Source organism: Melanerpes formicivorus, unplaced genomic scaffold (genome assembly GCF_026170545.1).
Source record: "Melanerpes formicivorus ecotype bairdi unplaced genomic scaffold, bMelFor1.0.p_v2 SCAF_19, whole genome shotgun sequence".
In the NCBI taxonomy this organism is placed as follows: domain Eukaryota; kingdom Metazoa; phylum Chordata; class Aves; order Piciformes; family Picidae; genus Melanerpes; species Melanerpes formicivorus.
The window spans coordinates 7973687-7990967 of record NW_027142371.1 but is presented as its reverse complement, the minus strand read 5'-3'; the positions used below and the strand labels follow the sequence as shown (position 1 = coordinate 7990967).

The 17281-nt window shown below is 42.8% G+C and overlaps 1 protein-coding gene across 1 annotated transcript; it reads right to left on the bottom strand.

The window, feature by feature from the left end:
* Nucleotides 1–552: 552 nt before the first annotated feature.
* Nucleotides 553–1530, bottom strand: MC3R (melanocortin 3 receptor). Its single transcript, XM_068150388.1, has one exon. It carries the CDS (start codon nt 1528–1530, stop codon nt 553–555), a length of 978 nt encoding a protein of 325 aa, XP_068006489.1.
* Between the last annotated feature and the right edge of the window lie 15751 nt (nt 1531–17281).

Below are 17281 nucleotides of genomic sequence, written 5' to 3'. Positions count from 1 at the left end.
AACTGGTCTCTACTGAAAGAACATTTCACTGTAAGACACATTTTTACTCTCACCCTTCAAATTTTTTCCTCAGGTTGCTTTATAGCAAGCAGCATAAATGTCAAACTATTCTTTTAATAAAAGGTGAAAGCATGTGTAGAGCAATGCTGTTACCTGTTGGTGTTTTGTTTTGTCTTGCAAGTGGATTGCTTTCAGCAGAGGTTACTAATGGAATCTTTTAGAAACATGTGTTGATAGTGGCAGAGAGATAAAGCAACAGGTACAAATGAACGGTAGAGAGAATGTCACTTCTGTCTCTGTAAGGTAGTATTCCCTTTCAGGATTAATTTTTTTCCCCAGTAAATTTTGTAAGCCACTCTGCATTTCTTTCTGTTATAACTATTTAAATAATTTGAAACCATTTAGTTCAATCTGATTCTAATTTTGAAAACTATCAATGAAGGCACAAAGTAGAAGGCAATATTTTCTTCCTTGTGCCCTTCCTTCAAGCACTGCTTTTAAAGTGGAGCTGCTGTGTATCTAGGTATATGTTCCCCACAGAAAGCCTGATGCTTACAGCATGCACTGTCCCACACTCATGCCATAACAGCAGCACATGATTTCTTTGAAAGTCTTTCTCATCTCCAGACTCCGGAAAGCATAAATGAGTGGATCAATTACTGAGTTGCACATTATCAGGACCAGATAGGTATTGAAATGTGAAGTGTAGCAGACACAGTATGGATTCATTGGGCAAGAAATGATGAGAATGAGGTGAAGGAAGAAAGGTGCCCAGCAAACAATGAAGACACCGAGTAATATAGTGATGGTGACAGCTCCCTTCATGCAGGTCCGCTGGTAGGGCACCCCGTCCGCAGGCAGGGCTGCAATCCGCTTAACGTGCAGGCGTGCAAACAAGAACATGTGCACATAAAGGGAGGCCATGAGAAAGAGCATGGTAAAGAACATGGTGATGAGACAGACAATGACAGTTTTGCTTTCTGAGTAGGCAATGAATATGATGCCACAGATGATACAAGCAATCCAAATCACCACAATCAGCATTAAAGCTTTCTTCACAGTCATGATGCTGTGGTAACGGAGAGCATAGAAAATAGTTATGTACCTGTCAATGGCTATAACCAAGAGGTTGCAAATTGAGGCTACCAAAGAAATACAAATCATTGAGTCAAAAACATTGTCCATATGCTGAATAAAGTGGTCATCAATGATCAAATAGCCGTTGCTCAGGATTGCAATCATGATAGTCTCCAAAGCATTTGACATGCTCACCAACATGTCTGCCACAGCCAAGCTACAAAGAAAGAAATACATGGGAGAATGTAGGTTTCCATTCTTCAGCACTGCAAGAATGACAAGGATGTTTTCCAGGAGGCTGATGATCCCTAAAGTCAAGAAGACCTCAGCTTTTATGAAGACCTGCTCACAAAATCCACTGCCACTTCTGGTGTTCAGAATTGAGTTATTGAAGTCTTCTGTGACATTAAGCAGCACAGGCTGAAATGAAAATGCAGAGTGTGTGGTGTTCATTGTCAGGAAAGGAGTTCAATTCACAAGTGATTAAGGACCTGATAGAGCACAGGTTACAAAACAGAAAAAAAGAAGGGGAGGAAAAAAAGAGAGAAGTCTTTCCAGGTTGTTGCTGTACACATGAGGTGGAATCAAGCAGGACTTTTCTTTAGTCACTTTTACAAGTAGAAACATAAAATCTGCATTTACAGAGAGTTGTGTGTCAGTCACAGGCTGCTCTTCTCTTTTATAAAAATGTGAGCTTCAAGTCTTGCAGGCATCCAACAGTTTATCTGAAGAGAAAGATCATCATCAACACATTGCTGGCTCTAGCTCTCCTGATGGTTAAAAGCAGAGAGTTTTTTCATCTGCTATTGTCTGCTGAGGCCAGTACAGGTTTGTTGCCAGTGTGTTGCAGCTCAGCGAAGTATCTCTTGCTATTTCAGTAGCAAGGAAGGAACAGAGAACTAAAGGATTTATACACACATGAAAGAGAAAAAACAACTCCTACTTAATCCTCCGTGCAGAGCATTGGCCATTAGAGAGCAAGCACCTATGTGACTGACAGCTGCAAGCACCAGGTACAACATCCCCACTGCTGGCTCCTCCAGCAGATCTGAAACCGTCTGGCGCCCTCTGCAGATAGCGAACAGAATGGACTTGCCTTAAAATTCCTCTGAAAACGGAATTTTCGTCCAGCAAAACTTTGTGCCCGTTCTCAGCAGCCGGGTGTTGCCCGCATGAGTAAACGGAGACAAGCAGCTGAGGGTGGCAGGTGTTCAGGAACAGGCAGGATGCCCATACACTGCCCTGAGCCCTACTCCTGCAGGGAGCCAGAGCTCCTCTTGCCTGGTTTGAACGAGCTGGTTGAACCCTGAGATGAGTACAGGCACCACCTCCCTTGAAGATGTCTTGGGCTTACTTGGGTTTTGGACTTTGTAGTTAAAGAAAAGAACCTGCAGATGAGCTGCAGCAGGGATGGGATGTTGGTGCAAATAGTATACCCTGATACAGTTGCTGAAGTGTTCTAAAGGCTGTTATTAACTAGACAACATTGGTTCCATTAGAGACAAGCTCTCAGGAATTTCATTCCTTGGCCACAAATGTCTTAGATTTTGTTTATTTGGGTTTCTAAACTCCTTGCTTACAATCGAAGCAAAGTGCAGACCTGAGTTTCCACACCATGCTCTCTGTCATGACTCTTAAGCTCTCCTTCATGATCTCAGTTACCTAAATGCATAACCAGCTCTTGCAACTTAATTTTTCCCTCCCCACCCTCCGACCCCTGTCTTTTCTCCTTTCTCCTTGTCTGCAAAAAGTGTCCTATATTGTACTGGCAGAGAAAGGTCATCCCAGGAGGACCAAAGCCTCAGCTGGTCATTACAACAGTTACATGGAAGGTAATTTGTAGCTGAATTCAACTTCCAAACCATCTCTGGCAGCACTGCTTTCAACAACAGATTTCAAGTTCAGTTGCCTCAGTAAAACCTTTAGAACAAACCCCAACAAAACCTGTGTTTTCTTTCTTTCTATATTTATAATTTGGTTTTAAGGCAGATCACTTCAAATAACAACCTGTCCCATCCAGGAAAAAAATATTCCCTCCATTTGAGTGCAGCAGTTAGATTTAAGCCTAGCACGGTTATCTTTATTTTGTGCAGTGAGCCCCAGCTGCTTCTTGCCAGCTTTCTTGAGCTGCTGCAGTGCGCTCCAGATAGTGATTTCAAGACATAATGACTATCACTGGCCCTGTAAATGTTGTCTTTCCAACTGTGGAGGAAAGCAGCTTTGCAAAGCTCACCAAATGCCTTTCCCTACCACCTCTGTCCTTGGGTACTCTCTTGTGAAGTGGCAGGTAGAAGTTGTATTCTCCAAGGGTGAGGACAGGATCAAAGGCAGATCTTCAATTCATGAAGGAGAGCTCACCCTGGAGGAGCCACATCCTCCTGGGCTTGGCTCCAGGTTACCTGCTGATAGAGGAGCACTTGTGTTTTAGGCACCCACATGTAAACAGTCAGGAGTGCTTTGCCGTTTACATTCCAGTCTCGTCTTCCCCATCTGGTTGGTCTCAGCAGTACACTGCATTAGCCCTGTAAATATCGACTTCAGACTGCTCCATCTCTTGCTGCCACACTGTTTTCAAAAGACTGCCTTTCATCTGAATCTGAGAATAAGAAATCACTAAATATGTTGCATTGTGAATTTTTGAATGTATCTGACAGCAGGAATCAAGCTACCATTAGCACTGAGATACCATCTGAAGTGGGAATTGAATGTTATATACCGAAGTGGAGTAATGGCACTATTAGCTTTACCATTAAGTGCTAAAAATAGTGGGCTAAAGCCTCGTGTGTCTGACTCCAAGCTCAAAGTGACTCTAAGGTCTTTGCAAAAGTGGAAAGAAGCTGTAGTCACACAAAAGACAGCAACTTGTCAGGCCTTACGTTGAAAAGGTGTAAAGGGATTCCTCTGTTCAGCACTGAAAAGCCTACATGATCTGAAATGTCGCCATAACATATTATAAGCTACAGCACCTCAGCTGTCCATTCCTGCTTCAGAGATACACTTTGTGATCCTGTCCATTGCTGTGCAAAGCAAACAGGTTGCTCTAATATCCACTGCAGCATTGTAGTAGATTTTTGTCTGAGTGTGGCAGCTTGTAAGAATGTGCTAAAAGGATGGAAGATATTCATATCCTCAGCCTCATAGACAGTGAAGTCCACTTGTTTTGGGTAGGGGAGAAGACCCATGGCAATTGTTGCAAACCAGGGCATATAAACTGAAATAATATTTGGTTAGTTCCTCCCTTCACTAAAACCTGATGGAGAGAAGGCTGGAAAGATAGAGATGGGAGACATGTGTGTGTAAACCCCAGATTTTGCCCTGTGTGTAGCTATTTCCACATCTTGTACCCAAAGCCTCAAGGCAAAACATTAAACTGCTGCCTGGGATGTGCTCAGGACTGCTCTTCAGAGAAAACCCATGATGGAAGTCATGCAGATTGAGTGGGACCAGTCAAGGTGGCATTGAGTGCACCCTCAGCAAGTTTGCTGATGACACCAAGCTGTGTGGTGCAGCAGACACGCTGGAGGGAAGGGAGGCCATCCAGAGGGACCTTGACAGGCTGGAGAGGTGGGCACAGGCCAACCTCATGAAGTTCAATAAGAGCAAGTGCAGGGTCCTGCATCTGGGTCGAGGCAATCCCAGGCACAAATACAGGCTGGGCAGTGACTGGCTGGAGGATAGCCCTGAGGAGAGAGACTTGGGGGTGCTGGTGGACAAAAAGCTCAACATGAGCTCTCAGTGTGCACTTGCAGCCCGCAAAGCCAATCAGATCCTGGGCTGCATCAGGAGAAGTGTGGCTAGCAGGTCGAGGGAGGTGATCCTCCCCCTCTACTCAGCCCTGGTGAGACCCCACCTGGAGTACTGTGTCCAGTTCTGGAGCCCCTATTACAAGAGGGATGTGGAGGTGCTGGAACGTGTCCAGAGAAGGGCCACGAGGATGATCAGAGGGCTGGAGCACCTCTCCTATGAGGACAGACTGAAGGAGTTGGGGCTGTACAGTCTGCAGAAGAGAAGGCTCCGAGGTGACCTAATTGTCGCCTTCCAGTATCTGAAGGGGGCCTACAGGAAGGCAGGGGAAGGACTTCTCAGGATATCAGGTAGTGATAGGACTAGGGGGAATGGAATGAAGCTGGAGGTGGGGAGATTCAGGCTGGATGTGAGGAGGAGGTTCTTCACCATGAGAGTGGTGAAACCCTGGAATGTGTTGTCAAGGGAGGTGGTCGAGGCCCCGTCCCTGGGGGTGTTTAAGAGCAGGCTGGATGAGGCTCTGTCCAGCCTGATCTAGTGTGGGGTGTCCCTGCCCATGGCAGGGGGGTTGGAACTAGATGATCCTTGTGGTCCCTTCCAACCCTGAATGAAACTATGAAACTAAGGTTTTGGATCTCCAGGCTTTGTTTAGTCATGGTGAGGCAGTAAGCTCATGGCACATCCAAATGTGTCACTGCAGCTCTGGTAACATACAGAAAATGTCACCATTCATTTTCAATTGGTGAGTAAAATACCCTTCTCACCACTCGCCCTGGTCTCTGCAGCCAATGATTAATGTTACATTTGATAGCCTTCTCTCCAGGCTGTGAGAGTACATTTATCTGACACCCAGGGAGCAGTGTTGTCCTTCTGCTGAATTCTTGTTTACTGCCTGGACTGAAAAAGCAAACTCAATGTTGAAATTATCAACACTTTTTTAATCTTGTGCTGTGCTGAATGAGAGAAATCCTTGGTTTCTGTCTCTATAGTTGCTATGCAACTGACACCTACTCTTTGTTGTTCTTCATGCTATCTTTTAAGTCAGACAGTGGCTGGGGCCATAGGTCAGAGGAGAGTAGGTGCATGGATAGAGAAAACATCTGTTGCATTATTAAGTTCAGTCCCTTCTTCTATCAGCAATCATAATTAAATCACCTCCTCCTCTTATTTCATTCTTTCATCTTCCAGCCCCAAATACCTGAGCTGTACTGTTCCTCATAGATGGAGAGGAATATGTGTGTTTCACCAATCCAGCAAGACTTCAGTTCAGGCAGACTGTCATATTTGTAATGATCAACAAAGTGCTAAGGAAACCTTGTGGGTTTGGCCTTCAGACTGACCCTTCTCTTTTTCTGTTTTTTTTTTTTTGCTAACATGTTTCTTATGATGAGTCTTCATGTTCCCAAAACTTTGTAGAGGCAAGGGGTGATTTTTAGGCTTGCTTTGTGTTTGACCTCCTATATTCTGATTCCGAATACAGCAGTGCTCTTCAGCCTCCAGAGTGATTTACTGGAGGTGGGTTGTGGAGATGGCCTTCAAGGTCCTTGCTTAGCTGAGTAATAGAAATCTTTTAAAATGTACCCAGAGCTCAAATCTTGAATTGTTTCCGTGTACAAATACTAGTACTTGAGTAGACTGCTACAGTTAAAACCAATTCAAATTTACTGATGGAAAGGCTCTTCTGTGCTTCTATAAACAACTGAAAACCCCATATATATGAGAAGTTTTAACAGCTTGAAGAGCAGATTGCAAAAATGAACACTGAATTTCATTAGGAATGTATCTCCCTAACCATAGAGACATTTGGAATTGATCAGCAGCAGTATTTTGACCCTGAAGATTTCTGAATGCTAAAGATTTCTGCATCTCAGCTTTGTGCCCAAGACTGAACAAAATCTGAAAGCCATCTAGACAGACACCTCCAGATACTCTTTCCTCACTACAATGCTTAGCAATGGCTCTCTCCTTACAGTATGGATGTAGAGGAAAATGCATCTTTGCTGTTTTGTATTCTGGGCTATTCATTAGAGCTCTTGTCAAGAGGATGCAAGATATAATTTTCATTCCTTTCTTCACCAGCAAAAAGAAATTTTCACATCACCAGCATAAGCCTTCATTTGTCAGGGTTTTGCCATGGGCTTTCAGGGCAGCATAGAGCTAGCAGACTATTTCTTTAACAGTGTCCTCTAATACAGGCTTATCATCATCTTTGCTTATCTGTGAATGTCAGGGCTGTCTTACACTGTCTAGGGCTTCCAAACTTAAAATTATTATCTAGTCCATGAATCTGTAATATTGGTAATGAATGTTATGCATGTTTCATTTCAAGTAGATGGAGCCCTAGAAGGCTCATCAGTAACCTTTCTAAAAAATGTCAGAGCAACCCACCCAAAGCCCACAAAGATGAAATGGGTAAAATGTGGAAATTAGATCTATCAGGATGTCTCACATTGAGGAGGCTTTTGTTCATGTTCTTTAACTCACCATTCTACCTTAAATAACCCCCTTCATAAGAAAAATCTCTTGTGAATGAGGGGATGTCAGTACAACCAATGAAATACTGGCTGTGATTAAGTTGAAGAAAAGAAAATATAATTGTTTTATCTACCAGCAGAAATAAACCATTTTCTTTAGTAAAAACCTCAGTCATGTTTTATAAACAGTTAATACTGTAAGTTTTTTGGGCTTTCTTTAAATGTTGTTATTACTTGGTTGTTTCTTCACTAGTTAAGCTGATCTTCAGGGGAAGGTAAAAAGTAAAGTGACATCTACTAAGTGTGGATAATGGAGTTTTCTTGAGAGAATTCCCTCATGAGGCTACTGAATGAAAAAAAAAACCCAAACTTGTTCAACACTTTATCCTCAATATCTTCATTAATGATCTCGATGAGGGCATCGAGTCCATCATCAGTAAATTTGCAGATGACACCAAGTTGGGGGCAGATGTTGATCTGTTAGAGCGTCGAAGGGCTCTGTAGAGGGACCTTGACAGGCTAGACAGATGGGCAGAACCCAGCGGCATGGCTTATAACACATCCAAGTGCTGGGTTCTGCACAACAGCCTCATGCAGTGCTACAGGCTGGGGTCAGAGTGGCTGGAGAGCAGCCAGGCAGAGAGGGACCTGGGGGTACTGGTTTACAGTAGGCTGAACATGAGCCTGCAGTGTGCCCAGGCAGCCAAGGCGGCCAATGGCATCCTGGCCTGTATCAGGAACAGTGTAGCCAGCAGGAGCAGGGAAGTCATTCTGCCCCTGTACACTGCACTGATTAGGCCACACCTTGAGTCCTGTGTCCAGTTCTGGGCCCCTCAGTTTAGGAAAGATGTTGACTTGCTGGTACATGTCCAGAGAAGGGCAACAAAGCTGGGGAAGGGTTTGGAGCACAAGCCCTATGAGGAGAGGCTGAGGGAGCTGGGGTTGCTTAACCTGGAGAGGAGGAGACTCAGAGGTGACCTTACTGCTCTCTACAACTACCTGAAGGGAGGTTGTAGAAAGGCAGATGTTGGTCTCTTCTCCCAGGCAACCAGCACCAGAACAAGAGGACACAGTCTCAGGCTGCACCAGGGGAGGTTTAGACTGGATGTTAGGAAGCAATTCTTCATATGGTTTAGCTGCTTTTGATGTTCCATCTTCTGAGGTATGTAGTCCGAGGTGTACTTGACAAGAGCGTATATTCATGGGAAAAGACATTCCACATTGTCTGATGAACAAGATTCCCTTGAGGTGTATCCAGAAAAGAAGCACTGCAATTTGAAGTTCTTAGTGGCTTGCTTTAAGGAAGCACTGCACTTGCCAAAAGGAATGAAAAAAAAAAAAAAAAAAAAAAAAAATAAAATCCATTCTCAAAAGTTTCCATCTTTTAAGACACATAAAGAGCTTACCTTTCTAGTTCTCCAGAGTCTGCCTGGATTTGTGCACAGAGGACTTTAATCAGATATGGAGCTCAGCCCTAATAAGGAGACTCAAGCAGCACCATTCCCCTTCATCTCCCCAAAGAAGCTCCTGCTTCCCCACCACCATTTTTCCACCCATCGCAGACCTGGGGGCAAGACGCTCAACCAGCCAAGATACCACACAAAGGAGCTCAGTCCCAGTAAGGAGGCCCAGCCAGCACCCATGGATGATATTGGAGAAGTCATCAATCATAGCCCTAACAACCGGGGGGCCACCAGGCCCCCCGGCCTTTGTTGTCACCACCACCATCACCCAGTGCGCACTATGAGGACTCACCAGTGATGAGAGGAGGATCCTCCAGCCCAGATGGGCTCAGTTTAGGGCTTCTGCCTTTCCTGGTGGGGATTAAAAAGGGGAGTGGGTGGGGAGGGCCAAGTGGCCACACCTGGGCTGGGAGGAGACGCCAACAGGACCCAGGTTCTGTGGGGTTTTTACACAGGACATTAGGGAAAAAATCATTACAGAATGTGCTGCCCAGGAAGGTGGTTGAGTCACCCACCCTGGGTGTGTTTAAAGTTTGTTTAGACATGGTGCTTGTGGGCATGATTTAGGGGTGAACTTTGTAGAGCAGGGTTATGAGTTGGACTTGGTGATCCTGAGCGTCTTTTCCAACCTGAATGTTTCTGCGATCATGAGAGTTTAGCTGATAAATGCATATAATTGAGTTTTATTCTCACTCTTTTTCAGCAATCGTTTGTACCAGACAAAACTGGAAATGTTAAAGGAAGCTAGAGGATATTAAGCAGGTGGTTATTCCCATGTAGAAGGTGGTTCTCCTGTGGTTCCAAGTAGTCAAACTAGGAAGACAAATAACTCTTGAAGACCTCTTCTCATTTTTTCCTCTACAGGAAGGGACTTAACAGATAAATTATTTAATCTCAGCAAAGCTAACTGCACTGTTTTTCAACTCTGTGCATGTTTCTAGAGTGCCCCTTGCTTTACAGGCTTTGATTTGGAAATATCTGTAAACACATGCTTGAATTCATCAACTGGGCACTTTGTGATGGTTACAGAGCTCTCTAGTGACATGCAGAGTTATTCTGTGCTGAAGAGCTGCTGCCTTACTATAGTTTTAGTTTGTGATAATAGAATATGTGACAAATGCAATAAATTAAACTTCAGCTCTTATTCACCAAATGACTTGTAGATCATAAACCTCTTGTGTATTGAGGTAGTTCAAGAAAAAAACGTTTTTCACTGAAATAATGAAGATACCCATTCTATGATTCTATCTCTAGTTATAATAAATAGTGAAAATGGGGTTTTGGCTGTTTGTTTTGTATTGGTTTGGTTTGACTGGAGATTATCAAACTCCAACAAAACTGGAAGTAGGAGCCTCACAATAATCTGGCAAAGATGACATAAATGACACCACTATAAACACTCAGATGATTAAGGAATGTCTGCTAAAATGCAGTGTTTTTCTTGAATATCCTAAGGTAACAGCTTTCTAACAGCATTCTTCAGTACTGTTGGATTCACATACTGCATCATGTTAGATAACAGGTGAAATATTGGAAGTTGTAGTTCATACACTTCAGTCATATCCAGAGCTAATAATGTTGTTTGGTAGTCTGAGGCAAGAATGAGTTTGGCATCAGCTGAGCTCAGTCGAAGGTGCATATGTCTGCATCAGATTACTGGAAGTGATTTTCAGCTTGGAAGATTAGATTCTCCCCTGATACAACCAACTGAATCCCTGTTGAAGCAGCACTCCAGCAGTTTGTATCATTTAGGATCTGAGCCACTGAAATCTTTCAACCCTGGCTGAGCAAAAATTACCAGTACTGCAAAAGAAGCAGCAGCCTGCCAACCTTTGTGATGAGTGAGAAAAAGGAACATGTAATAGTGATTGCAATGAGGTAGCTTTCAGATAAGTGTTTCTACAATTTCAGCCTCTTAACAGGTTAAGTTAAATAGACTCAACTTTTGGACATTATATACCATTTCCCCTCTCACCCAAGGGGAGAAGGAGACAAAGCAGACCTGATTGCAAAACACTTGTTAGCACCTGGGACTGCTTTGTCATGTTCAAGTAATTTTAAGTGCTTTAGAATAATAATAATAATAATCAGAATCAATTTTGTGCCCTCATTTACAGAGAGAAAGACAAGCAGACGTGATTGAGCCAGCTGCATTCTGCTGTTCAGCTTGATTAGTGCCAGGAATCCCTGGAATATCTTCCTCATCTTCCTAGAAGCCCTTGTCTTCATAAATCTCATTGCCCCAATGCGCTGGGGGTGAGCAGTGGTGCATTGGGCCTTTTAAAGCCTAATAACCTAATGCAGCAGACTGACCTCATCCCTGGCATTATAGATAACAATAAGACTTTGAAGACTAGCAAGCTTTAAAGATGATTTCACAGAGCTGTCAGATGCTGTGGGTAGGTGCATATTGGGAGAGATTTTTCTGCTGCTACTGGAAGTACCCTGTTGTTCTACTTGAAGCCCCCCCAAAATAAGAAAAAAAAAAGAAAACACCTTCAGTGCTTTTATCTGTGTTCCTTTTTGTGAATAACTTCTAGAACAGTCAGGCAATCTTTATTTTCTTCTTATGGTTTAGGTGTAATTAGGAACAGCAAAGGTCTGTGTCCAGCTCTTAAACCAACTGCACACGCACAATCATGCTGCCCTTGGAGATGCTGCCCTTCAACAGTAAAATGGGACCTAAACACTTCTCAGTTTTAGAGAGATTCCCTTTTCTAGATTCTGAAATTTACAACAGAAACTAGATGTCAAACTACAGAGTGTGAATGTGGAATATTTTTCTGTTAGAAATAGAATTTTCTCCATTTGGAAAGCAAAATGTATTTGGATAGCAAATAGAGTTGGCAAAACCCCTTGCACGTGTTTATTACAGAGAGCAGAAGTGACAACTACTTAGCCCCATACCATTTCTTGTTTCTTTTTTGTTTCAGTTCAGGTGCACAAGGTTATGTACACATCCCTCTGTATTTATTAACAACATGTGGTTAGGTGATTCTGAATAACTTCCTAATTTAACACAAGCAAACAAATGTGTTCAAGGTTTTTTTTTGTGCTGAATATTGTCTTGACAAGAAAAGGTGTTGTCATGGAAAGGTTATTTCTATCACTCATCTTGCAGGACGTCTGATGGCAGAAATAATTACAGTTCAGCTGAATTCACCAAGAGCAATTTTATTGACTGCTTAGAACGTTTTGTAACCTTTGTTCTTCTGGGCCAGTGCCTCAGAGGATGCATCTGCCAGAATCCTAAACCAATGAAGCCTGACCTGAGGAGCTCCCTCATTCACAGTTATCTAAAGGGCAGTATATCTCTACCCAACAAACTTTTGCAGAGGGGCAGAATGAACTTTCAAACACCTTCTGCTTCCCCTGACTCCAGTTGTTTTGAATCTGTGCTCTGTTATTCCCTTTGTCTTCCAGGCAGGTTGTTATGAATTTTTATATATATTTAGTCACATTTATTGTGTGTATCTGTACAATGTGTTAACAGTATATAGGCATAATATTAGTAAGGATTTTCTTTATGTGAGTAAGTGCTGCCTTTCCTCCTCCAAGCAATGCTAGCTTGAAAGGCTTGTGTGAACTGTGCTAACAGGGTGTCCAGAGACCTGCAACTGCTATAAATATACATCCCTGCCTGGTGGTTTTTGTTCCTTCACTGGCTAATTAAATGTCAGAGCAGGAAGGGGAATAAAATACTGCTTTTACCGTTTTTCAGTGGAGGTATGAGATTTAATGAGATTTAATACCTCCTTCCTGTATCTTCACCACAAGACACTTTTTCTCCCCAAATGTAGTTCTCCTTTCCCTCACACTCCATGAAAAGCAGGGAAGGAAGCCCATTCAGAGTTTGAGCTTCAGGTCGTCTCATCTCTAGCTGGGCAGGTATTTTTCTTGAAAGATCTTCATTTGCCATATGAAGTGGAAAGTGATAACTGAATATGGCCAAGTTCTGAGACCTTCCCTTGCTTTTTCCATTGCCCAGCAAGTAGCTGTAACACAGTGACAATGAGGTTGGATTTTCTAAAAGCTCTTGCTAAAAACCTGCCACAGGCAAACATGTGTACTAAGGTTTCTAAATAACAGCTGTGGCTAAAAATATGGAAGAGAGTGCAGCTGAGTGCTCCCTACATGGTAAAATAGAAAGTAGTGACAAATAGTTCTTGGAGGGAAAATTGACAGGGCAGGATCTCGATTTAACCCATTCCAGTTTTCTGTTGATGCTATTTCCAGAGCTGTGCCTGCAGGGCCTCTTTTTGTGGGGATGCAGCACAGATGGACAGCTGTGTGTATAGCTTCAGAAGACATCATTTACCTGAGACACAGCAGTTGTGTCTGGAAGCCTTTGTTTTATCCTTGCCCTGTCATTTGCTGACCAAGACTAATGTCAGACAAGGTGACTGTATTAGAGTCGTCTCAGCAGATGGGGCAGTGTCCAGAATGAAATGGAGAGAAGGCAAGAAGGCAGCTGCAGTATCTTGTCAACTTTTTTTTTAATACTTACTTTTGTAAGAAAACAAAATATCTGTTTTGATTGGTGAAAGGGATGAAGTTTCAAAAGGAGGTTGCAGGATAAGGATGAATAATCATCCTTTTGTCATACAACTCTTGCCAGGATGAAGAGGACCCTGACTCCCCATGTCACTCTGCACTGTGTTTCACAGCTTTCAGAAGAGTGATCCAACTGTTGCCCTCAGAGGCTTTCAAGAGGCAGGACTGCTTTAGTTCTCTGATTCCACAGCCAATTTATAGTTATTTCAAACCCTTCAGCATTTACTGCTTGCCCCTGCTCTTCCCCAGCCATTCCCAGGAGCTGGTTGACACCCTGGACACAATCACTGAACACAATCACATTCTCACTCATCTAATTTACGCCCATCTATGTGGCTTTTCAATTTTAAATTGCTTCGATGTTCCACTTTCCCTGAAATTAAGGTAGTGTCTGATGCCACCTTGTGTTACAGAGGAGTAAATATACAGAGCTGTCATTATTTCACTTGAAACGATGTGGGTTTTTAAACTGGCTTGGCTTTAGTGTGTGCCACTGGATGCAGCGCCAGTATTAAAAGGGTGAGATCACCAGTGCCTAGAATTTTACATAAAACATGTTGTAAGTAGTTGAAAAAATGTGTTAAAATATGAATCAGTGCAGTGTTACCAACTTCTGCAAAGCTTTCTTGATTTGTACTGCGCAGGCTGTGAGCCTGGTGTGAGCAGCAGGTGTGAGCAGTGCTGGCTAAAGACCATCATTTTTCATGACAAGCGCTGCTTGGTTTTTTTGTTCCCTCATCACAGATTTCCAAAGCTGTCCCTGTCAGGGTTAGCTCACCCCTTTCAGGCAAGTGAGTCTGCCACTGTCCCCCTGTGGCTCCTTTGGGCTGTGGGAGGCAAGAGGGGAGAGCCTGATGTTGGGAAGGGGCAGCTGTGGCTCTCTCATTAGGTGTGGGGTTTGGGGTCAGTGGAGCTGAGCAGTCATCTAGGATGGCAGAACCCCTCTTCCCCACTGAACGGGGCCTCCAGAAGGGCCAGAGCGCTGCAGGGATAAACCAGTAGCACTGCTCTGGCATTTCCTTTATTAATGTTTGTTGTGCACAGTGGGAAACTCAAAGGAAGTTGCTTAAGTAGATGAAAACCCATTATTTTTAGAAACCTGGGGGTTGTTTCTTTTCTTTTCTTGACAACAATGAAACACTATCAAAAGCAGAAGGCTGCTGGAAACATGTTGTTGCTCAAAATTCAACAACTAAGTAGTTTGTGCATTATCAGTTCACAAAGGAACATCTAATCACTTGTTGCTAATTACTGACTCACTCTATTTATGTATCAAACTGCCACCACACTTTGCAGAGTGCATTGTGCAGAAAAAGTGAAGAATGAGCAAAGATTATTTGTTTTTAGCAATGAAGGCAAACCTTGACACCGCCTCCATCAGTCAGGCACCACACACCTACTTCGTTTTAATGAACAGAATTGATAGACTAGCATGAATATCATCTCCATCTTCCAGTTCCTAGTTTTTCCTCTTGTTTTGTTGTTTTCTGGAGTCTCTCACTAGTCATACAAAATGTGCACATCGAGTTAATTACAAAAAACAACTCGAGTTACCTGAAAAAAAAATATAAAGCCCACGTTTCACAGGAAAATACCTCTTTTATGGCATTGATGGTGGAATGTATAGGAAATGTTTAAATTTGTCACATGTCTGGCCAGTGTGGCTGCTATGGGCTTCCACTGCACAACTCTTAGGGGTCTCCTTACAGGCCTGGGCATCCAAGTGTCCTGCTGGGTTGGACATGCTGCTGTGCTGACAGTCCTGTCCAAACCACTTCATCCCTCCCAGCTCTCTACCCTCTCCCTTTTGCTTTATTTAAAAATCACTTCTATAGACTAGTTCTAAAAATAAGGTGGAACTGACACACTCTGGCCTTCTCAGATACGGAGTGTGCTTTCCTTTGACCCTGCCAGAAAAGGCTGGACTGGGTTTTGGACACGAATCTGATTTCAACAGGAGTAGTTGAACACAAACTACCTGTTTTTCATATTGAGTTATGTTATTCCTGCATACTCTTTAAGAGAAGTTTACAGAGACATGAAAGAAGCTAAGATGAATGAAGTTGTGTACCTTGGGAAGTATTTATGGGTGCGAATACTGCAAAAAAATGGAAGAATTTGTTTGAGGCTCCTGTACTGAGCATCACTAGATGTCACTCTCGACCTGAATTTAGTGTTACAGACTTGTCAGAAGTTTGTTTAGTTTAAGTTGCTCATCTTCTATTCATCTGCTTCCCTCTTTCCACCCCTCCTTGTATTTAATGCACAGAGGATCTTTCAGCTCAGTGTAGCATTATCTGTTGTAACAGACTACATGTGAGTTTTCTTTCTGCTGTCTCCTTTGCACCTAATAGTACTTCTCAACCTGCAGTCTCTTCTCACTGTGGAGATGCAGGTTCTGCTGAAGGTACCATTTTTCTCATTGGTTTTGCAGTACAAGGCACAGTTTCTCATTTGGTCACTGAGCAGTACATGTAAGCCCTTTGTCATACTAACCCTTAATGTCAGGATGTTTTTAATGTAGTATCTCCATTAGTTCTTGATGTACCCATTAACCCAGTCTAAGAAATGACACTTAACAGTTGCTTTGGGGTAGATGCTCTGCCCCTTCTGGTCCTTTCAGACCTTTCTTCCTGTTTCCACTAGAAAAAATGAGCTGCTTACTTCTCAGTTATTCACCTTTTTCCCCTCAAATACTTTTTTCTTCATAATTTACCTTCAGTATGTCTCCACCATCACTTTCTGCTGATTAATACCTCTTACATGCTTGCTGTCATCCTAGGTCAAAACCCCACGTCTCATGATGGATTCATTAGGAGCTTGGACTTCCTCTCTTTTTCAGTTCCACTTCACAGGGGGAAGAAAAAAAAGAAAAGATTAAGCCTATTTATAAAGCACATTTAGACAGTAATTTTGAGGTGAAGCCAGTTTGCAGTGAAGGGCTTTTTAGGTTTCATTTATTTATTCTAATCTGAAATATTTTGTGAGAGCACTCCAGCTCTACTGAAACATCCATGCTTGAATGAGTGGCATGTTTCTATGACGTCAGTGTTGCTTGGTTTTTTCCTTTCCTTTATTTTTATTTTTCAAAGAAAATAATAGTTTAATTCAAACTCTCATTTTTTTTTTTAATCCTGAAATGACTTGAGCACAGCCCTATGAGGAGAGGCTGAGGGAGCTGGAATTGTTTAGCCTGGAGAAGAGAAGGCTCAGGGGTGACCTCATTGCCCTCTACAACTACCTGAAGGGAGGTTGCAGACAGGAGGGGGTTGGTCTCTTCTCCCAGGCAACCAGCACCAGAACAAGGGGACACAGTCTCAAGCTGCACCAGGGGAAGTTTAGGCTCGAGGTGAGGAGGAGAAAGTTCTTCACCGAGCAAATCATTCATCATTGGAATGTGCTGCCCAGGGAGGTGGTGGAGTCACTGTCCCTGGAGGTGTTGAGAAGGGGATTGGATGTGGCACTTGGTGCCGTGGTCTAGTCATGAGGTCTGTGGTGACAGGTTGGACTCGATGATCTTTGAGGTCTCTTCCAACCTTGGTGATTCTGTGATACTGTGACTTATTTCATGATGTCCTTGGGTATGAAAATATTTACCAAAATTCTTTAATGAAATGAAAAAGACATGCACAAACATGGTTTTGTTAATTTTATCAATTAAAGATTTCAGGGTGATTGAAAACATACTTGTCATAGGGGTTTGGGGGGTTTTAACTTCCACAAACAGCACACAACATGAGTTCACACAAGGTTATCCACAATATCTTATTGGAAAGTTGCTGAGGATCTAACTTTAAAAAGCTCCAGTTTCTGCAGATGGAATAGAATAGAATAGAATAGAATGGAATGGAATAGAATAGACTAGAATAGAATAGAATAGAATAGAATAGAATAGAATAGAATAGAATAGAATAGAATAGAATAGAATAGACCAGGTTGGAAGAAACCTTCGAGATTATTGCATCCAAC

Excerpts from the sequence above, each read along its gene's own strand:
- MC3R (XM_068150388.1), bottom strand. The coding sequence starts at position 1,530 with ATGAACACCACACACTCTGCATTTTCATTTCAGCCTGTGCTGCTTAAT.